This window comes from Megalops cyprinoides, chromosome 2 (genome assembly GCF_013368585.1).
Source record: "Megalops cyprinoides isolate fMegCyp1 chromosome 2, fMegCyp1.pri, whole genome shotgun sequence".
Taxonomy (NCBI): domain Eukaryota; kingdom Metazoa; phylum Chordata; class Actinopteri; order Elopiformes; family Megalopidae; genus Megalops; species Megalops cyprinoides.
In genome coordinates this window covers 60,292,501-60,315,493 of record NC_050584.1, presented here as the reverse complement: position 1 = coordinate 60,315,493, position 22,993 = coordinate 60,292,501, and the positions used below count along the sequence as shown (strand labels likewise).

General features: G+C 49.5%; 1 protein-coding gene across 5 annotated transcripts in view; it reads left to right on the top strand.

Annotated features, from left to right (window-relative positions):
• The window catches only part of LOC118772482 (zinc finger E-box-binding homeobox 1-like), an 84,096-nt gene continuing 61,103 nt past the window's right edge, over positions 1–22,993 (top strand). For 2 of the 5 annotated variants that reach the window (XM_036520855.1, XM_036520853.1), the window contains exon 1: positions 1–65. In XM_036520855.1, the coding sequence (XP_036376748.1) occupies positions 8–65 (58 nt within the window). In that variant the 5' untranslated portion in view covers positions 1–7. Of the gene's footprint in view, positions 66–1,849; positions 2,087–2,273; positions 2,573–22,993 lie in introns of those variants that run through there. The other 3 variants (XM_036520852.1, XM_036520851.1, XM_036520854.1) reach the window with 2 other exon arrangements.

Here is a 22,993-nt window from a genome sequence, read left to right as displayed (position 1 = left end):
AAGGATCATGGCGGATGGCCCCAGGTGTAAGCGCAGAAAACAGGCGAATCCGAGGAGGAATAACGGTGAGTAAAACTACTCCGATGCGCCGGGTTATCTTTCCGTGAAGTGGACTGCGGGGCGATTTTTCTACTCTCGGCTTTTCGGTGGCTTTGGGACTTCTTGAACCTCGTTTTTAGTGAGCCAAAGTGCAGGAAAGTAGTAAGTAAGCTCTCTATTTTGTCCCTATGTGGTGTACCGTTATACCTGGTCCGCGTCTCTCTCTCCGCCTAGCGGTTCAGTGCTCTCTGAACCGTTATACGCACCTAATCCCGTACAGCGGGGACTCGCTTTTGTTTCCCCATTGATGTTTCTCTCTTCTTCTTTTACTCTGAATGTATTTGCTCGGTGATAATATTTGTAGCTTTGATACTGAAACTTAATTCTGGTTTCTCCCTGGTTTTGCTGCTTTTACTGAACTGAAACTTATTTGCTTGCTTGCCGGCTAGCTACCTGGTTGGTTTTCAGCGGAGAAAATAAAAAGGCTAGCTAGCATACCCCGGCGGTGCAGCGTCACAGTGTCGAGCCGTTTAAAATAATTAAAGTTGTTAATTAATTCTAATGTATATTTTTGCAATGCATTTAACGGGATGGCACTTAGGCTAGACATATTCTAGCCTGCTCCCACTTCCTCGCGTGATCACAGGTAGTAGGCGCGAGACACTGTTGCTGCATTGAGTTCTTAAGCGCGTGCTTATGACAATGGTTTTATTGGCTTTTTCTGTGAAAAATGTGTCTCGAAATGCATTTTAATAGTTGTCTCGTGATTGAAATGATTGTGAATTTACGAGATGTAACGTTTCCTCCCTTCATGTCGACGTGAAAGATGCCACATTTAACAACAATCTGCACTTGAAATATATCTGTCCGCGCGATTCTTTCGTGTTTCTTTTTATTGTAATGGACAGCTTAAGCTACTTTTTAGACTTTATGCGAAGTTGACGAAGTGAAACGCGCGTACGGCAAAGCGTGCGTTTTTCCTCCGGCATCGCACAGAAAACTAGCCGTCGCTAGCTGGCTACCTGTTTTCTACAATGCGTGCTGGGTGGTAAGGTTGAGAAAAGGAGTGGGGGGCCGCGCCAGCGCTGTGTGTGCATGAACAACTGCTGCAGTCTATATAAGGAATGCGTGTGCATGTGCTGCCTCGAGTTTGGCATTCTGTTTATCTTATCGTTAGTAAAGGTGCTGTTGGAGGCAGAATGCTTGCTGCTTGGAAATATATATAGGCTGTTCAGTGATACTACGATTCATTTGCGAGTTGATTTTACGCCTTTATTTTGCCGTTTTATTCATTTTGCCCGCCCGAGGGGTTAACCAGCTGCGTCTGTCCAGTAATGATTTGAGTTTGGAACACGTACGTTTGAAATAAAGTGGTACAATGATGCAGTTGATTTTAGAATAGAAGGCGTAGAAGTCTACTTCCTCCATTGGCATAACAGTAGCCTAATTTGGCAATTGTGGTTTGAGAACAATATATATAACCATTTATTTACAAAATAAGACTGTTGTATGGGTTATTTAATGTTTATTTGTACTTTGGTCATTTCTGATTTTAATTATTTTATTTATTTGCTCTGTGGGTGGAGGTTTTTTTTTTTGTTAAATCAACCGGGATTTTGGAATGAAATGCTGTTGGCATCGCTTTATTTTGTTAGCTTTTGCGTAAGTTTGAATTTTTTTTTTTTTTTTTTGACCCTCTTTTAAAAGTCTTTTTTAAGCTTCGAGGCTTTAGTGAATGTTGAGAAGCAAAAGACAAGGCTTCACCTTCTGCCGCTGACGACGTGTGTGACACAGACAGCAAAGTGTTTAGCTACCCAGTGTCTGTTCTGGAGCCGTAAACATGTTTACCTGATCAGGAGGAGGAAAAAACGGGGGCTTTGCCGTTTCAGATGTCCTCCGCAAAAAATAAACCTGCGAATCTAATTTCTGGACAACTGAATCCCGCAGACCGCGAAAAAAAGGGTTCATCGTTTCATGAAAACCGATCTGTCTCTAAGCAGAAGGGAAAGAGATTCCTAAACGCTGCAGCAAATGGCAACTTGTGCAGGTAGAAAAAAAAAAAAGATGGTGTTTAGTTATCTCCCGCATGCTGTCAGATTCCCTCCTGTCAACTGTCTTCGTTCTTACGGGAGGGATTTATTTACTGCGCCTGCTGTCATATTTTTTTTGTTTCATCCCCGTTTTTTTAATTAAAAGAGTGATGTGCGTTCGCCGCTTTTCCTACTGACGGGAGTTTATGCGTGTGATGATCGTGCCGCGTCCGCGCCGCGTTCTTTTCAGTCCCCCCGGCTGCAGGAACGCGATCGAGGGAAAAACGAAGCGGCGTGTTTAGGTGGACGAGAGTGACATGTTGTTTCCACCCAAGCCGCGCGTGTCGGCGCGGGCTCCGTTTCGCTTTTCGAATCGCTTTTCCCTTTATTGTGCTCCATTCGTTACGTGTGTGTCATTTCCTGAGTCAATCGAGGAAGAATGGCGGTGTATCGCTGCTGCAGTGCAGGCGGGGCGGAATTTATGTACTGTAGGAGACGACCAGGTAAGCAAGGTGATACACCACCTACGAAGGTGGTTAATATAAGGTGATCGGGTGCTATTCTGCCTCGCTAACATGCAAATAGTATTGTGCTTGTTTTATTGTGTTATGTGCAAGTACTTGAGTTAACGCAGGAGTTGTGAGATGTTTTTTTTTTTTTATCTGTGTCGTTGTAGTAGTGGCTGCTGCATACGTCATCAAGCATCATTTCAAGCATTTTAATTTGATCATTCACCTTTACCTCGCCGTGTAACCCATCAGCGCACCTTTCTTTTGTTGTCATTTGTACCTGTTTGAAGCAACATTTGTTTGAAATAAATATGAGTTTTTACATCTGTAGCAGTCTTCTGTCATAATGAGTTCAATTCATTTCAGAGTGCGTCCATCAAACAAATATAACATTGGCGTGAAGGTGACACAAGTGCGATGCTGTGTGAGGGGGTATTGCCTTTATTGGTGCCAACATTTTGCTTAATGGGGCTAAAGGTCCACCTGGGAGATAAATTTGTGGGAGTGTCATGTGATGCTGGTTCTTCTTTTTTTGCGGGTTGGTGGTGTGAAATTCTGAACGACAGCATGTGTCTGGATTCAGAAGGACAGGCATGCGCAGTAACAGCTGTGTGTGTGTGTGTCTGTCTCTCTCTCTGAGTCTGCATCTGATCCACTTCCTGCCTAACGGGATTCCAAGTTGCGTGTCGTCTGATTGGCAGTTACATATGGCAGGAGGCTGCCTCTCTCTCCTCGTCAGTGTCCGTCTGATTGCTCGGAACTGAATTGGGATTGGCTGGATGAACCAGAGTGTGACCGAGGATGGGGACGGATGTGCTTGTTCAGGATGGGAGGTCTTTGGACCATGTTCACTAGAGCTATCAGTCCCTAGGTCCTTTGATACATTTACATTTACATTTATTCATTTAGCAGACGCTTTTATCCAAAGCGACTTACATAGGTTACAGTTCTTTACAATGTTATCCATTTATACAGCTGGATATTTACTGAGGCAATTGTAGGTTAAGTACCTTGCCCAAGGGTACAGCAGCAGTGTCCCAGTGGGGATTGAACCGGCAACCTTTCGGTTACGAGTCCTGCTCCTTAACCACTATGCTACACTGCGGCCATTGATAGAGAGTTCCTTTCCCTCTGGGAGGAAAGCATCAGTTGGTGTGGCTTGGTCACTGTTGCAGTGGCTCTGACACTGACAGGCAGATAGTTTCATTGTAAAGAGCTGTTGAATTCCCTTCCCAGCTGCACGTGGTCCAAATGCATACCACCCGGAGAGAGCCTCAGACCTCCTGATGTGAAAAAAGGGTGTGCTTGATTTGCTTTTGGGTAAACAGACCTAGATCCATTCCTTCAGAGACCTGACCGATCATCAAGAAACCCCGATGATGATCAACCATAGCGAAAACCAAAAAAAGAGATCTTGAAAGCGAGAATGCAGACCTTTAGAGGCTTGTTGCCACTGAACCTAGAGGTGACACCCAGCTCCTCCACAGAGAGAGCAAGCTTTTGGTGACCGGACGGCCCTCCTGCCCGTCCACACCGACAAAGGCGCGATGGGGCCAGGGCGGTAAACATCAAGGCGCTAACAGCTGGCAGGACGACAGGTGTTTGCAATTGGTGGGGGATACTGCAGCTCTTTGTGGCATCCCCTTCATCCACCCCCCCCCCCCCCCCCCCCATCCTTTAGGAATAGCGCTCCGCAGAATGGTAATTTAACACTGCAATTTGGGAATAGAGGAATGCAGGCCCGTGTTAACATTCCTAACAAAATAAACAAATGCTTGCTGGTGCAGCTTTGTAACCGGCCGAAAAAACGAGGGAGAGAGGGGGGACGCCGGGCCTTCATTTCAAAGGAAATCGGATATATTTTAAAGGTATGGTTTCCACTTTTGAATTTTGTCAAAGCGAGGCTCCCTCAAGGCCCCCCCCCCCCCCCCCCAGGGCACACGCTGAAATATTTAGCCGCGTTAAATCTGTTACCTTCACAAATTCTCTTTGAAATGCTGGGGTTTTAGGCCTGGCTCAGGCTACTAGCTCACTTTTCCTCAGCTGTGACAGTGGGGGATGCTTATTTGGCTGATAAAATTTTAATAAGTGTACTGAACTGTTTTTTTTTTTTTTGGGCAAATATTGAATGTAACCACATGCAGTAAACCTGCGTGAAAACAATAAAAAAAAGCTGTGGTTAGCCTGTGTTTCTACAGAGTTAGTGCTGGCCGTAACTAAGCCAGGTAGACGGAAGTTTCCTCGGTCTGCTGGTGCAGTTTTTTAAAAAAGCCATCTGTTAACATTTAAAAGGTCTACCCCCGGTGTGTGGAGTTTAGTAAAAGAGGAAATTTTCATTTATCTGACTGCTTGAGAGCAACTTCCTTTGCTTCATTTGAAAGTGCCAAGTCAGGGGAAAAACACCCCCCCTCCTTGCACACCACCCACCCTCAACCCTCCACCCCTCTCTTTCTAACTTTTAAGTCTGCTAAGACACAGTAGCCAGAGGAGGGTGGCGGTGGTGGGGGTGCTGTTGCTTGACCTTTGACCTAGGCGCCCATGCGTGCCTCGAGTATGATTTCACTTTCTCTGCACCCCCCCGTCAACCCCCCCGCCCCCCACCCCCATCAAGTTTTCTTTGTGAGTCCGCCAGCGTGTCAAATTGTGTGTGTGTTTAGGTCCTTTAAAGAAAGGGCTCAGAAGAATCACAAAGCACCGGGGTTGTTCCCGGGCATAATCCCCCACCTCCATTCCATTCAGCTGTCGGGCCGGGGGGGTGGGCTCGGGGGGAGGAGCCTGCGGAGCTGGCAGAGGGGCTGCAGGGGGCAGTATCTAGGAAGGTGATCACTCTTTTCTTCCTGGAGGGGGGGGGGGGTGGGGGTGGAGGGGTAGGCTTTGCATAACAACGCCGCCGCTCTCTTGAGATTTGCATAAATTAATGCACACGGCAGGCAGGCCGGCCGGCCCGAAGAACCCTTGTTTCTTACGATAACTGTTTACTCTGAGTCGCCGAGTACCCACACACAGGAGGACGCGGCGCTTTTGTCGGGTAATTATCAGCGGCAGAGAAAAGGAGCGAGAGGCTCTAACCACCGAGGGAGACGCGCTCACATCGTTATCGGGCCTGCGACAGTGTGTGGGGGGGGAAAGTCATATGCACTGTACATGGTTGGTCTTATTAAGGATAAGTCAGTTGGCATGGGATGGGTCTGCTCCTCGAGTAGCTTCTTCAGTCCTCTTCATTACATCAGGCGCGCAGAGGTGTGGAGGCACGCTTGTGATACAGCTGAAAGGTGTTTCACTTTTCAGATTTCACCCTTCTCGGTTTGGCGAAATTGAATCATTTGGTGATGCTTTGTATCACGGGCCATGTCCACTCTTGAAATCACAGGAGCAAAGATATCAGTTGTACTGTATGAGCCGGCATTTGTCTGTCAGACAGCATCTTAAAACAGTCCCCGTGTAGGCTCTTTGCGCGATTTTCATGTCTGAGAGATTTAGTCTGATATTACACCACGCGTAAAAATGCTACATGGCTGTTGTAAACAGTACGTGCTTTTCCCCAGTGATATATTGCACATATTACACTGATTTTCATGTGCTATATGATGTCACGTGATCACTTTGCTCACCTGTGTTTTTATACCTGTGGTGGGTTTTGATCACATGCATGCTTGCTCTGTGGTGTTATCATTCTGTGAGGATATCGGTTTACATACTTAGCACAGGTGTATGCCGGTGTCAGCCAAAGGCCGTTCATCATGATCCAAAACACATTTCTGAAATGATGCCGGCAGAGGGAGAGAGATACAGATTCTCCGCTCGAGGTATCGCCCTTTTGTAGGGGCCGAAAGTCACACGCGATATCACACTGATAACACACCCACACAAGTAAAATCGTCATACATGCAGGGTCCAGGAAGGACGGTGCTTACAGGAAAGCATGGGAAACATGAGTCAATACATGAGGAAAGTGTTCAGACCTTGGTTTGCAAATTATTTACCAGCAGGTGCAGTGGCTTTACAGATACAAAAAGCGGACAGAGCATCCATCCAGGGCTACCTTAATACTAATACATCAACAGGCCTGATTTTCCTCAATCTTTTCATAAATGTGCCTACATAAAAATAAATTAATTTGGACATAAATTCCTGAAACAGCCACTGGTGAAGATACACAATTAGACATATGTTGTGGTTGTTTTTTTTTTGTTTTGTTTTGTTTTGCATGGAAGTAAAGCTTCATGTTTGAGAAAGTTATTTCTTTTTTCCCCTCCCGAGTCAGTTTCCCTTGTGCCTCCAAACAGCAGTTGGATGTGCTTTATTGGGGGGGGATCGTGGAGCTGAATGCCTAAATGAGCTATTGTGTGGCAGGGCTTTGAGAGCGAGGCCTGGAGAGAAAGGACCTAGTTACCTTTGCAGTTTGCCCGCTCTACCTCAGACACTTTCTCCCGCAGAAGAAAGGGCCCATTCAGGAGCCTCTGTATAGGGAGGGAGCAGTCCTTTCACACTCCGCTTGTGGGAAACTTCTTCCCATACTGTGCATGCTATTTGCATATTGCCCATTCTCTACCGCGACGGCCTCCGGGCCTCGGAATCCACGGAACATTCCAAGAATTTATGAAATCTCATTCTCACGGACCTGTTTGGTTATGTGTCCTTGTTTTTCTGTTTTTTTCTCTCGCTCTCTATGTATGTGTGTGTGTGTGTGTGTGTGTGAGTGAGTTTATGTGACCGTACTTAACACAAATCCACATCACAGACTCTTGCGGTGTTTCAAGCCGCCACGCTGTGAGAGTGTGTTTTTCTTTTTTTTTTTTTTTTTAACAAACAGGATGCTCTCCTAATTTGTCTTAGCTGACAGGACTCACGATAAACATACATGTCACAGGCTTGATGGGGGGGGTTCGCGTTTCTCTGTGGTGAAAAAAAAAGGAGAAGTCAGGGCCATTGGCAGAGGGCTGAAGGTATCAAATGTAGGAAGGAGTGATGAAGAAATAATAGTGTTCACAGCACTGTCTGAAGAGCGGAAATAACCAGGAGGTGTTTGTGGGGAGGAACAGGAGGGGGTCATGGACGCATCACCATGAGGAGGTGGAGTGTGTGTGTGTGTGTGTGTGTGTGTGTGGGGGGGGGGGGGGGGGGGGATCACTGAGCTTTACTACTCATGACTGTGGTTCTCAAGCTCCAAAGCTCCACACATCCTCAGAAACAGGCTCCGGGCCTGTTCGCAGGCTGGCCCCTGCGCCAGAGCTGTCTGCATGGATCGGAACCGCGGCAGGAGACGGAAGCCTGATCCATTGTGACATCACTGCCGCCGCACTCGGAATGGCCCTCAGCCGTCTGAGGGGATGGTAGTGCAAAGGGCCGATTCGCAGCTGAGCGCAGGAACTCTGAGGTTTTTTCGGAGGGAGTTCTCATCGTGTGTTGCGCGGCATAAATAACTGAACTCTGACAGTTGGGTCAGTTTTTTTTTTCCTGATATCAAACTGAACCAGTGTGAGGCTTCCGGAGCTGATATAGTGTGCAGTACCAGGAAACGGATTGTAACGTGAAAGTGCCCTTAACAGGACCGGGCGAGCCGGCTGGGTTACATAAGTCTGTGTAACTGTGGTAGTTTTTATATCTCCCTGCTTTTTAAGATTCTCACTCTTCAGCCCTTTAATTGACTGCTTCCAGTTTTGCCCCTGGCTCCAGCCTTCCTCTGTAGGGAGGACACTAGGAAGGGTGGTTTAGGCTCGTGTATTTGTATTATGACATTGAGAGTCACCTCTGCCACTACTTTTTTGTGCTCCTGAGAACATCCATCATTCTCATTCCCATTCATCTCTACATCATCAATCTGTCCGTTATCACTTTATTACTGCCTGTTCGCTCGGCATACATAGCCGCCAAGGACGGCTTCGCCTATATCGCGTATTATCCCTTTGTTCATCCGGATATTTGCTGAAGAAATCCAGTTGAAGTACGCAGCTTAAGGGTGTAAGGGCAATGCCGCAGGTGAGAATGAACCCTGCAACCCCTTCCCCCCCCCCCCTTTGACGAGCCCGGCTCTGTCACCGCTTCACCACCCTACCCGATGAGTCAGCGCGTCGTGGTTTAAGCTTAACATGTCCCAAGTGGCTCCAGTCAATATCCAGCTGCATAAAGGAGAAGGTGATGTGTAAAACGGAGAAAAGGGGGGCCTCCGCTGAGCACATAATATGGAGCTGAGACAGAAATCCAATTAAAAAGGCATTTGAGGGGGACGGCGGAGGTGCCTGCAGAAATTGAGCGGGCCCAAGTGCTAAGGGAACGGCTTTATGTGTCGAACGAGCTGATCAGGCAATCGCTTCCGGGAGCAGGGATGTGATGGTGGGGTGAGTAATGGGGGGGACACGTTGCATGTAAGAAGGTGTCATTATCGTGTTCCTCCATTAGGGGCAGCACCTCTTTCCCGTGCGCGTGTTTGTGTGTATGTATGTGTGCGTGTGCGCGCGCGTGTGTGAGAGAAAGAGAGAGAGAGAGAGAGAGAGAGTGAAGACATGTCATGGCCAGTGCGTGTGGTCAGGCTAGAGGTAGCGATAAGCCCCCTTGGCTCCCCAAGTGAGTTCCCCACAGCCACAGAGCTTCTCCCTGTGGGCATGAATCAGGGCCAGGCAGATGGGTTAGCCGCATCACCACGCTAAGCAGACCCCCTCACTCCTCTCTGTCTCAGGGAACAGCACGGCCATATGTGGCACGAAATGAAGTTCTGTCTACCTGCGCTGTCTGTGGGGACGGAGGATGGAATGAGAGCACTGTCTGTGTTTGCGTGTCTGACTGCACCAGTGTCTTTGTGTTGTATTTGGGTGTTTATGTGTGTATGAATGTGCCGGTGTTTCTGTGCGAGTGTGTCCGTGTGAGTTTGCGTCTGGCAGCATGCGTGTTTGTGTTTGTTCATGTGGGTGTACATTTTTTTGTTTGTGTGTGTGTGTATGTCTCTGTGTGAGCATGTGTGTGTGTTTGTGTGTGTGTGTGTGTGTGTGTGTGTGTGAGAGAGAGAGAGAGAAAATGTGAGTGTGTCTATGTCAGTGTGTATTTGGATGAGCTTGTGTATGTCTGTGTGTTTGTGTGTGTGCGTGTGTGCGTGCGCGCGTGTGAGTGCATGTGCATGTGTGTGCGTGCACACGCATGTGTGTGCGCGCGCGTGTGTGTGTGTGTGTGTGTGTGATGGCTGTGCTGAATTGCCCTCTCCGGGGGTAACTGCCTGTGCTGTAAAGTGGAAGCACAGTGCTGGGAAGCGGCCGTGTTGATAAAGCTCTTTTAATAATGCGTGAGGAAGCGGGGTCTGTGGCCAGGTGTCACCACGTCCTCTCCCTCACGGGTAAAACCCCCTCACCAAGGCAGCAAATCGAAACTGCCCCTGTTGTGACGGCCCTCGGAGGGTCCTGGAAAGTTCTGGCACAGTGACACAGACACTGCCCCTCTCTCTCCCCTCCCGTCACCTTAATCAATGGGAGACACAGCCAGTGTGTGCTACCGTTTCAGCCCCTACTTCTACATTCAGCACCAGTAAAGACCATGAAAGGGGAAAGGTGAAGGGAGAGAGCGAGATGAGTGTGGGGGGAGGGGGAGAAGCTTAATTTCCTGCCTCATATAACCGTGCTGCTCCATGCGATGCACGTGATCTAGGAGTCAGTTCACCAAGGTAACCCACACATCCCACCTGTATGGCTCTCAGAGTTCCACGCCCACTGTCTCTCCATCTCGCTCTCTCCATCTCTCTCTCCCTCTCTCCCTCTCTCTCTCAGTCTCTCCAAACCTCCCACCCCCAATAGATGGGCCCGCAGTCCTTCTGCGGTCTATCCACCCGGAGATGGAGAGAGCGGCTCTTATTACTGGATTTTCCTACACGCTTGCAGCTGTTTAATCCAATAGAGCTGCCCTGGTATTCCTAACCAGCAGCCAGTGTCATGTCAGGGGCCGAACGCCAGCCACTTAGCTGCGCTCAGCTGCTTCATAAGCAGGCATCGCTGCAGCTGGCAGGGGGTTCGTGCTAAAAATGCCCCCCAGATTTCAGCCTTTTGATACAGCACTCAAGTCAGACGTATTGAAGGATCGTAGTCTGAAATCCAACTCATGTCTCATTCTGACTGACGGCGTGCGGTCAGGGGAGAGGAAAGTGAGGACAGGAAGGCGCACGCACCCCCAACCCCCACCCCCAACCTGGTCCGGTCCTTCCCGCCGTCCGTCTGGACGGCCGGTGACTAAGCGCGTGCGGCCCTCCCGCCGCGGTTCGAACCGCGGCTCTAACAGAGACCTCGAGTCACGGCAGTTCATTAGTCAGGAGAGGCTGCCGTGCGAAATGTCAGCCGCGGTAAACATCCAGAGAGGGCAAATTAGACAGGAATGCGGTCGGGCCGGGAGTGAGGGGAACGCACCAGAAACAGGCCGAAGCCGCGTGCTCCGGGAGGCCTGCGTCCCAGATGTGACGCTGTGTGTCTGCGATCTGTAGCCCGCCCCCCCCACCGTGCCCCTACCCCCGTGATAGCTGGGGGGTTGTGGTGTTGGGAGGGGGGGGGGATCGCACCCAGTTGTGCCGTCACCTCTCCCTCTTCCTAAACAAGCGTTCCCACCAGGGGGTAGCACTGCACCCCACTACCTCCCCCCCGCCACACACGTCACCCTCCGGTGCGCTGAACGGCTCAGCAACTGACCCTGTTCATAGCGTTTAGCAGGCCGCTCCTGTTCTCCGTTAGACAGGCAGGCAGGTACATTCTCCTCTCTGAAGATGTGCTGGAGCGGGCTCTCACTCAATGCTGCCGCGGGAGAGGGCTGTGGCAGGGAGATCACGCCTAACTGACCCCTAGCTGTAGGTTAGCGGACATGGTTTGTGTTGGGCTCTGCTAACAGTTTACTTTCCAGACATTTTACATAACATTACATTATTGTCATTTAGCAGGCTCTCTTATCCAGAGTGACTTACATGAGATACAATTTCTGCATGCTATCCGTTTATACAGCTGGAGTTTTACTGAGGCAATTCTGGGTTAAGTACCCTGCCCAAGGGGAATCGAACCAGAAACCTACGAGCCTTGCTCCTTACCACTATGCTGCACTGCCGCCCATTTTGCCACACATGTTAACCTCCCCCGGGACTTCCCCGATGCCACGTGCCTGCTTGTCAAATACCTTTCCGCTGAATACGGCAGGCCCGGCGGCTGAGAGGTCGTCCGACCCCGGCTTCTCTGAACATTGTTTTCGCCTCTTTTTTTTCCTTCGCTCTCCTGCGAGGTGAGCCGCGGCATGTGCTGAATCCTGAAGGGAGAGGGGCCCTCCTCGCTTCTGGGAGGATTTAAACAGCCCCCCCCCCCCCCCTTTCCCATTCCCCTCCTAACCCACCCCCCAGGAGTGAAGCTCACAGCTGTGTCTCTTTCTCTCACGCTCGCCTGCCTTCCTGTCAGCTCCAGGAATCACGGCAGAAACTGACCTTTCACCTGTCCGCTTGCCCCCCCGCCCTTCTTCTTCCCGCCTCCCCCTCACCTGCCAGAGAGCTCTGCAGGAGAGGAGGTGGGGCTAGCTGAGGTAGGAGGCGGGGGGGCTGTTTACAGTCGAAACTTAGCCTGACCACTCGGTTTCTCAGCCCAGGTACTGCAGACCTACCAAGCTCACTGGTGAGGTTTTTTCTTTTTCATTTCAGCTGAGCTCTTAATTAATTTGATTCAACTGAGCCGTTTATTGAATGCCAGTCTGAACTTGACGTGTCTTGACAGTCATCTGCCCAATAATTCCTTCGTGAAAAAAAAAGTGTTGTTTCAGAGGTGTATCTCTGCTTATGAAAATATCAAGCTAAAATGCAGCCCCTTTTTTTCTGGGTTCAGTTGTGCTCCTTACACAAATTAGCAATAAAAATTACATTCAGTTAAGTTGCTAAGGATTGATGTCCAGTCACTTAATTTTGGGATTCATTTCTTGGTCCCAGAAGAACTCCTTCTGTCAGACACAGTTCACCTGGTGAACTGAACTGGAGCCCAGACATGTCAGGTGCTGTCACCCTCAGCATTTTAGCTGGTAATGAAAGTCAGCCTTTGCCAGGTGAAAATCTCTGTCACCGCACACGGTCTATTTTTTCGATCATCAACGATCATGATTTTGCTATGGAACAGCAAGACTGTGACAGTCCAGTTCATTTGTTTTGTTTTTTTTGGGTTGTTGTTGGTTCTTTTCTTGCTGGAGATCATTGACTGGGGGCGGGGGGGGGGGGAATCGCAGTCTCTGAGACTTCCGCTCTCCTTCCCCTGCTGTAATAACGGGTTCTCTTCCGCTCTGAGGCTGTCAGCTGGCTGTGCAGCCCCCCGGCTCTGGCAGAACAGGTGCACCCCGTCGCAGGTCTCTTAAAAGAAACACCTGACAAAAGGGGGTAGAAACACTGAAAAGAAAAGTTTCCTCTCTGTCAAGGCTGGTTGAGGCAGGGCCAGGGGGGAGAGAGGAAGGGGTGGAGCAATTGGATAGAGAATCAGGAAGTCTTAGCATTTCTTAGAGTAAGCTGATGCTGCTATTTTGTATTGTGTGTTTTATTTAAACACCAAGAGACCTTATAGAACATTTCTCTCTCATTTAGTTCGGGTTTGACTGGCCGGGCAATGGAACATGTCTGGCCTAAGATTCTACCCCGGATTACTCTTTCCAGCTTTATGTTTCTCTTTTCAAGGGGCCAGTGAATTCGGCACAGATGAAAACGGGGAGAGGCTGGCAGCCGTGGAGATGCCAGTGTGTTCATCACCACTCTCTAGACTTCCAGAGCTTTCACTCTTTGTGTGGCCAATCAGAGCTTTCACTCATTGTGCGGCCAATCAGAGCTTTCACTCTTTGTGCAGCCAATCAAAGCTTTCACTCTTTGTGCAGCCAATCAGAGCTTTATCTCTTTGTGCGGCCAATCAGAGCTTCCTCTCTTTGTGCGGCCAATCAGAGCTTTCACTCCCCTCTGTGTGACGGGCGCGGCGTGACATTTTGACAGGCCGTGTTCTGAAATAACGGCGTTCCACTTTGCTTACGCGGCGAGGTAAACGCGTGGAGAGAACTCGCTGTCACAGACTCGCTATTTTTTCCCCCCTCGGGGGGTGGGGGTAGGTGAGGGGGGGTGTGTGTGACTGCTTAGGACCACAGGGATCGTTACGTCCGCGCGGTGATGCCCAGACATCAAGGTCACCACGAGGCCCTCTCCCTGCTTCTCCTCCTCTCTCTTCCTCTCTCTTTTTACTCACTCTCCACTTCTCTCATTCTCTGTTTCTTTCTCTCTCTTCTTTGGTTTCTTTTTTTTTTTCTCCATCCTTCCTCTCTCCCTCTGTCTCTTTCTTTCCCTCTCCTCTACATTTTCCTCCTTCTTTCATTCTCAGTCTCACTTTTTTCTCTCTCTCTCTTCTACATCTTCCCCTCTTCCTTCCACATCTCCCCCTCTCCTACATCTTCCCCTTTCCATCTCTCTCTTTTCTGCCACTTCCCCTCCTCCTTTCTCTCTCTTTCCCTCTCCTTCTACATCTCCCTCTCCTCCTATCTCTCTTTTCCTTCCCTCTCTTTCTTCCACATCTTCCTCTCTCTCTCTCTGTCTCTCTGGCTCAGAGTTGGGCCCCAGGCCAGAGACTGCAGCAGCGGTATCACAGAGTCCGGCGCACATGTTCTTCATTACCGCGAATTAGGAACCGGAGCGTGCACTCCGGGTTATTGTTAAGCGTACCTGCCCTTGCGGACACTTGAGTAGATTATAACAAATTGCTGTATGTTCTTTTTCCCTTAAACAAAAATAATTCATCTCAGATTAAATTTGGGATTTGGGAAGTCTGTCGTGATTAATCATCGGCCCCCTCTTAATCAAGTGCATGTGACTGGGGCGGGGGGGGGTGTGCGAAGGCATAAAACACCCCAAAGTAGGAATTCGGGGGGGACTTGTCATTGAGTTATCTTTTATGTTATTAAGAAAGCCCCGCCAGCTGAGCAATATTAATTAAGGGTTTAAAAGCAAGTGGAGTGGTCAGGAATTAAATTGAATATAAAAACCCAACAGATAATGAGCCTTGTATAGAAAAATGGGCTCGTAAAAGGAGCTGGATTGGGTACACGGTGATGCCGTTGGTAAAGATGATGAATGTTATCATTTATTAAATGTGCTCCTCATCTGGCCCCTCAGCGATGCTGTGCTATGTTTCCCTTTTGGAGGAGGTGCTCAGCAAAAAAGGCTGGATTTATTTCCCACCTGTTGCTCAGCGTCCTCCACCCGTACCCTGAGAGGCTTACGTCACAATGCAAACTTTTTTTAAGCGCGTGTGCCGAAACCGGACAATGCGGATGAGGTTTTTGCCCGGGAAGGTGACACGGAGTCTGGGAAGTCTTGGCCTGCTAGAGCTGCTGGTGATTGTCTGTTACTCGCCAGATCTCCCAGGCAACGGCGGCGCATCTGATTGGCCGATAAGATGACCGGGCAGTGGTGTCGCTGAGCCGCCGTGACATTGTTAGGTCAAGGCCAAACGATTCCTGACCCCTGATTACATCACACGTCGCCATCTCGTGGCCTATAACATGAAGACCCGTGACACCCATGATAAACCCATTTTTTCCCCTCAAACTGTCGCCCATTCCCACGCTTTCAGATGTGGGCCGCTTTTGTGACAGGCCTTTCAGAAACCCGATTGGAGAGACGGCCGCCGTGATTTTCCCCTTTTGTCCGGGTAAAAAAGCAGACGACAGTGTCGGTGATCACATCTCTTCAGCTCACACAAGTCCTAAATGATCTTTTTCGCGTCGGAAAAGGAGGCGCGTGAGTGCGCCATTGACGTGGCACCTGGAGCATCAAAAGCGGACGCGGGAGGAAGTGTTTCTGAGAGGCACGTGCGGGGCGAGGCTTTGTGGGGGGAACGGCGGCGGCTCCACCGCGTAATCACATGACGCACAACACAGATGGCGTAAACTGCTCACTCATTCTTCTCCGTCTTTATCCCGAATAAGCTCAAAATCGTTTTAAAAAGCCTTAAAATGAGGTATTTTTCACCAAAGTAAGCTGTGCTTCGGGAGCGAGTATCCAGGTGTTTGCCGTGTGCAGCAAAGGTCACCTAGAGTTGCTGCGTCATTCAGTGGCTGTCATGTTTATACCCTGCTTACACAGTATAAACATCTGTATCCTACACTGGACGTAGCATCATATTTAAAATTCTTTTGCTCTTCTAACAATCACATTTGCACACGCACTAAATTCACGATGTGTCCGTACGACAGGAACGGGTCTTCGTCGGTTTAATAACGTCTCTGGCGATCCTCTTGGCCGTAGCGACTTTGAGGAAGTCGAAAGACTAAATGCCGTCGAATCGTCTGCCTGATTCCTACTGTAGGGCAAACTCTTGCCCGACCTTTGCCCCCAGGGACTTGTGATGCAGAGCGCTGAGCGTGTGACCTCGAACCACAATTTCTCTTTGCGCTATTCTCACAGCCACACCCTGTGCCACTTCTATAGGTGGTTTTTACACCCTTAGTAGAAATCTCTCCACAAGACAGAAGAATTGTGGCATAGCAGCCAGTCAGTGTCATGCCAGTCAGACCAAAAGCGGTATACCTGTATACGTACATCACATAGATCGATAAGTAAGAAGGCTGATGCGTCTCCTTGTTTTGGGCTTTCTGATTTCGTTTGTGCTTCCTCTGCAATGCCACAGCTTGGGGACAGTGAAGACAGAAAGATGCTGTCCTGAGTTCAACAGTGTTAACAGCAGTAGGGACTTGCAGCCTGAGGGCAGTGCTTTGTTCACGGGTCACCAAGTACCTGTGTCTCTGTTACAAACGTGGGTTACAGTCCGAAGCCAAAAGTCTTGCATTAGCACTGCGGAAATGAACAGAACTTTACATCCTGAAAGCTGACCTCAGAGTGACCAGGCTGCCTTTCTCTCTCTCTCTTCTACGTCTTCCCCTCTCCTTTGAAGAACACAGGGACAACCAACTTCGGTTTTGACTTAGAACCAAAGCAAGTTGCCGCAGCTCACCTCAGCACAAACAACATAACTTTAAAGTTTACTAGCAAACTGGATCAGTCTAATAATAGCCTGCCCCGCGGCGCGGAGGGGGAGAGAGACAGGCTCTTTCGACCATGTGCCGCTGTGGCGTAACTCCAGAGACAATGCTCCGTGTGTTGAGACGGCTGCACCCTCGTCACTCCGGTGACACTGCATTCATTCACTGCGATTTCCCACATCCCAGAGCGTAGAGATAAGCCCCATTCACTTAGCGTGGAGCTCCTGCCTGTGTCTGCTGGTTGGGCGCAGGTGGGGGCGGGGGGGAGGGGGGGTCACGTTGCGCTTGGCATCACGATCGGGGCGTCTGTGCCAGCGCAGACAATGGGCGGGAGAGCCCTTCCAGCATCCAAACAAACCGCGGTCACGTCTGGCTGTGCCGTAGCCGCGCGGTTAGCTAATCCCTCAGAAACGGGACAGGCACACGGGTGGTGAGGCAGAAGGGGGGGGCGAAAATAAACACCTTTTTGTTTCTGGCGGGTCTTAGATATGGGGCGGGGCGGGGCGGCTCTGCGTCACCCTGCCGAGGGGGGCGAAGCGGATCGGGTCAGGGATGCTCCCATGAGACAGTGAACCCATGGGAGTCACATGGCGGAGCTGCGTCCTCAACTGAGTGTGTGATTTGGCCTGCGGTGCCATTAGCGACCGCCACCTAAATTTTCACACGCGTGTGGACCAGAGTCAGAGAGAGACAGTTTTGTCCCTGGCTCCCTATAATGACTGTCTAAAATTTCAGCAACGTTTGTTCAGAAGTCTACACGGTTTTTTTCCACTAGATGTTTTGGTTGGTTAATTTCTGGCACGGGTTAGTGTTAGAGTTAGGGTTAGGGTTAGGGTTCAGGTTAGGTAGAGAAGGGTCCACTTTTTGTGAGCCAAAGTCAAAATACCGCTGACTGCTCCTGGCCCGTCAAAGCTTGTTTTATCAGACTTGTTTCAGGTGAACGGTATTGGCCTTTACGTATAATAAGGATTGTGTATATTATTGACTCAGACAGAATTAGTATCTCAAGACCATGAAGGCCACATGAAGAGAGGGTGTATTTATGTCGTCTGTAATCCGTCTGGAAGACAAACCCTGCTGCTTCTGCGCGCAGCGTAATTTAATTCAGTGCTTTTCAAATCAAATCACCTCCTAATAACTGTATTATATAAAGAAGAATAGCATCGGCTGCAGAGAGGTTTGACCCTGATGCTAGCAGTCGCACCGGTGTCCTCTACGCAATCTACATATGAACTGAAAAAAAAACCTTACCCTGCCTGTCCTTGGTTCTTAAATGATGTAAACTGTGCGGGAATTCCATGTTTTGTTCTGTCTTATATTTAACTAAAGCAATGTCTTTACATTCTGTCACAGGACAGAATGAGTGGTTATTATTAGAACAGCGGTTCAGAAATTCACTCTGGTAAGGAGAAATGAGACAAAGAGCTTCATAGCGGGCAGCGCTGAACAGAAGCTGTTACTTACTGGCGTGATGGAGCTCATAACCCGGAGGTTGTGTGTTCAGTGCCCAGGTGGGCCACTGCTGTTGTTCCCTAGAGCAAGGCACTTAACCTGGATTGCTTAAGTTAATGTCCAGCTGTATAAATAGAGAAAGATGGGGAAGTGTAAGCCACGTACATCGCCCTGGATAAAGGAGTCTGCTAAGCAAACGGGTAAATAAATGTATATGTAAGCCCAGAGCCGTGTGCTGGAAGCTGGATTAAGGGTCCGGAGCCGATGGGCGCGGGGATTCGGTCTGCTGTTGATTATGCCAGGCCTCTGTCGGCGCCGAGCACACACCCCTGACAGAAAACAGCAAGGGTGCGATTCCAGAAGGGAGAGATTTTTTTTATCTTCTTCTTCCCGAAGAAATGGAATTTCCATTGAGAGATGTGTCATATTTCACAGAGGTGCTGTCACTTTAGAGCTCAGGTGGAGGGACGCTGAAGGACTGTGCATGAGTCTCATTGCGACGTTGGGACGTTCTCCCTGTTGAAATATTGGATGAGATCTACCTGGGATGGCCGGTGTTTTTGTGTGCGTACGGGCTGAGAGGAGAGGCAGGACTGAGAGATGAAAAGACCAGCTTTTCTTGCTGTTAGTGGTCAGATTAAATTTAGTGCTGTGTCCTGGTTGAACACTGATCACATCTGATATGCTGATGTACATGCCTGTTATAGGGGCTGGGCAGGGCGGGTACCAAGCTAAATTCACCCACCCCCGCCAAACCTTTCAACCAATGGCAATTGACCGTGCTTCTTAATGGTATTTTGGCCCCCCTCTGTATGCCAATGGGAGTTGGCCCTAACTTTTCTGAAACTTACGGCTGCGAAAACTGAAATACCTTTCACAGGCTTTTGGCTTTAAAATCGTGTGTCACGTCGTGTTCCTCGTTGGATTTACTGCTAAGTTGGTATCCAGGGACAGCTGGCACGGCAGCAACAGTCTGCACAACTGTTTTTTGTCTTTTATCTCATGGAAGTGGTGCAACGGATCCACAGCAAGTGTTTATCTCACTGTACCTCGATTGAGCGCGGGCCCCGTCAACAGACAGATTACCCTCCGCTAGTAATACATACCGTGTAGGATATGCTGGTCGATGCTCTGCAGCAGAGCTGTGGGATTACTGGCCCTGCATTTCTGGGTTCAGCAGAGATTAGGCACAGCAGACAGATTGGATTTAATGTATGACTAAACGATTGCTGTAGCGGACAGCCCAACCGTGGAGCATCTGATCCCTGCTTTTCCTTGAGCTGGTCTTGCCCCTCCCCCCTCCTCCCTCCCTCTCTCTCCCCGGCAGAGGCAATCCTGTCTGCTTTACGACCCAACCCCCCCACCCCCTTCAGTGACCCTCCCACCACCACCCCCTGGAGTGACCCTCCCTCCACCACCTCCTGTGATGACTTCTCCCCTCCCAAATCCCCCCCACAGATTGACCCTCCCACCCCCAGACTCAGCCCGCCCCACGCTCCATCGCGTATCTCAAAAGGTCCACAAGCATCTCGTGGGCGATGAGGAAGTTGCAACGCAGCAACATCAGAACTAAAGGTGCAGAATGCACATGCACGGGGGGCATCGTTGCGTTATTCTGCAGGCTGCAGGCCACGCTCAAACAGTACAGGTGCAGATGGTGTTCCTCCTTATCAGGGATAAATGGCAGCATCCTGTCCGTCTGCAGGGTGCTGTAGTCTCCCCTGGCTGGAGGGGCCTATATCTCATTTTCCTATCTTAGGTTTTCTATAGCGCCCTGACGTACAACATTTTTACAATGGCTGCCAAACTTGATGATGTTATGTCATCGTCCGCTTAACCCCCTCCCACATACACACACACACACACACACACACCACCCTTCACTGCTGCGCGCTGCATCTGCGTTGTTTATCGGCTGGTTTATTCATTTTTCCAACAATCTAAACAGCAGACAGCTCAAGATGAAGCACGACGTGGCTCGGGCGTAGCTGGGATGCCAGCATATTTCAGATGCCACGGATGCATTTCGGTAGGTATGCGAAAAGGCGGAACGTGTGAAAGCCCCCGAGAGGCTACGATTTCAGCCGTTACGACACGGTGGTTTGGTCAGACGGCTTTTTTTGTTCTCTCTCTCTCCGCTTTTTTTTTTTTTGTGATCCGGCTAGGAAGAGGTGCAGGCCGGGGAAGTAAGCAGAAACCTCCTGACCCAAAAATGGGGGATTAAGAGAAAGTTCCACCCCTGACTTGCAGCTGTGGAAGAGACTCGGGTTTGCGCCAGAGCCCGGCCTGTGAGTCATGATCCATGTTTCCTGTGCGAGAAAGAACGGATTAAAAACTCCTGTGACATATATTATTAACCCCCCAACTTCCCTTCTCTTCCTTTCCTCGTGATAACCCCCCCCAAGGGATCGTCCACAGCGAGGAGGTGGGGGCGTGAGGGTGGAGGAGGCACAGCACACGTGAACTGTGCTCAACCAGACTGCACCCAACTGAACTGTGCTAAGCAGGTCCTGAGAGTGTGAGGTGCGTGACCGCACAGTAAGAGAAACGCGTGCCCGGCTCGTTCACTTTAGCTTTTGTGCAGCGCTGCCTGTACATCGTTTTTTAAAGAGGCCTGAGTAGTTTGGACAGGGGTGAGCTGGATGAAATTCGGCTTTCGTTCTCCACGAGCGCACTTCTCCCGAAGCGGAGGGAAAACGAATCCCCCCATGCCGCGGGCGTACGCGCGAGCGTCTCGTAATGATGATGTAACTGTCCCAGGACCGTTTCTACCGTGTCCTCCCCTCACACAGCTGCCCACCCCCACCCCCCCCCAGGGCAGCTGTGTGAAAGAGAGGGTGTAATCACCTCTGACACGCGTGTCCCTCTTATCAAATACAATTAACGAGCTCTCTGTTAACCGAAAGGAAAAAAGAACAGAGGAGCGGTGAGCGCCGCGTTCTGCACGTTGGCGTCAGCGCTAGCGGGACTTCAGGGCTCTCCGGGCTGGGCCGTGTCCACCGCTCGATTGACACTTCTCCTGTCTTTGTTCAGCAGGATGTAAACTGTCACGGAATTACACGGGATGCGAGTCCCCCCCGCTCTTCTCTTTTTTTTCCCTCTCCTTTCTTTCCTTTTTTTCCTCCCGCCCCAGACGTGTGTCCAATATTCCCTTATTGCATTTGTTTATCATGTCCCGTAAATGAGGTTTCTTTGTGAGGAGCCAATAAGCTGACGGATCGCCTGTCAGAGCGAATGTGAACCGCGCGGCAGGTGTGCGGAGCAGCGGGCGAATGTCATATCCCGGGAAAAACGGTGCAGGAAATAAAGGTTGTCGTGGAAACGTGGCCTTATTGATTAAGCGGTCGCCTCGCGTGCGGACGCGTGTCCCGCTGAAGGAGGCGGAATGTGGTTAGGTGGGTTATTTCTCAAGGACGGGGGAAATTGTTAGGCCCCTGCGTCTTACGAGCCTGACACCGCTGTCACCGATACCTCTGACGGAAAGCAGATGTCGCAACTTGTGTTACTGAGAGCACCACCCTATAAACACTGCAGATAATGAGAAATATCCGGTAAGTTAACCTTGTTTATGTTTTGTAGGTTTCGACCCCCAGATTCACTCGTTTCCTGCAAGCAGACGGGGGAAAAAACTGGTGTATTGTAACTTTTTGTCTTTGAATGGCATCAAATTCGTGAGAAGTTTGACCCATTTATATAGCTGGATATTTACTGAGGCGATTGTGGGTTAAGTACCTCCTATAAGGGTACAGCAGCAATGCCCCAGCAGGGAATTGAATCAGCAACCTTTCAAGTTCTACCTTCACCAATATGCTATGCTGCCACCCCAGTAATTCTTTCCACGGGTGTACAGAAACCAGCATAGATCACAAAAAATGGGTAGCACCTTGGGGCCGATTCTCACTGCAGTTTTTTAATCAGTCATGCTGAGAAAGGGATGAAAGCCTCGTTCAGATCACAGACAGAATATCACATTTACAAAGTACCTCTAAAATAAAGCCAGGCTGCACACCCTATTAATTACAGTTTGTTGTATGAATCATGCTTCTCTCAGCAGCAGAGCCAAGTGAACGGTAGTTTGGGCCAGATAAAATACTGAACAGTAAGTCACTGTGTAGTACGCAGCGCTAGTGTGTAATTATCTTTTTGTTGTTGTTACAGATCAGCGATTCTGGGTGTGGCCCAGTGAGATCGAACTAATTCAGAAATCGAGGCAGTCCGAAGAAGCACGCAGTGGAGTGTAACTGTGGTCGTTTCTGACTCTGTCTTCTCAGGGCAAAGTTGCTTGTGCGTTTCTGTGGAGTTTTTTGGGCTTTGACTTGCTGACCTGTATATTTGCAAGACTTCGTCCACTGCTGTTTGTTGCCATTATGTGATTAAGTTAGTCTTTGTGGGATGTCTTAAAATAGATTAATTAATTTTGTTATAGGGGAAATGAGTAGTTGTCTGCGCATAGCTGCAGATGTTATACTTATGTACTGGCTGTGCAGAGATAGCTCAGCTGATAACAGGATGTTTACACAATGGGTGGATGAACTTTCAAGGACCTTGTCTCTCTCTCTCTCTCTCTCTTTTTCTTACCTCACTCAGAAGCAGGCGGGGTCCACAGCGATTTCATTGCATGTTCGCATTCATATTGTTCAGCCTTTGTCAAGTTTATTTTCAAGTTTTAAAACAATTCCTTTGGTTGGTCCTGTCCCAATACGCAATGGCTGCTTCCCAGCAGCCTCCGTGGTCTCATTTGCATAGCCCCGCCCCCATTGCACTGGAGGAAAAAAGGCTCTTTTATCAGGTGCTCGACTCATTCCGCAGTTGCCGTGAGACCACGACTCACAATTCCTAGTTGCCGTGGCACCCCCCCCTTCCCAGTTTCTGTGCGAGGAGGTGGATTCCAGCGCCTCCCTCTGTTCTGAGAAAAGGGTGCGCGTTCAGCGGCTGTTGTGCCCAGTCCCAAATCCCAAACAGATGTTCTCT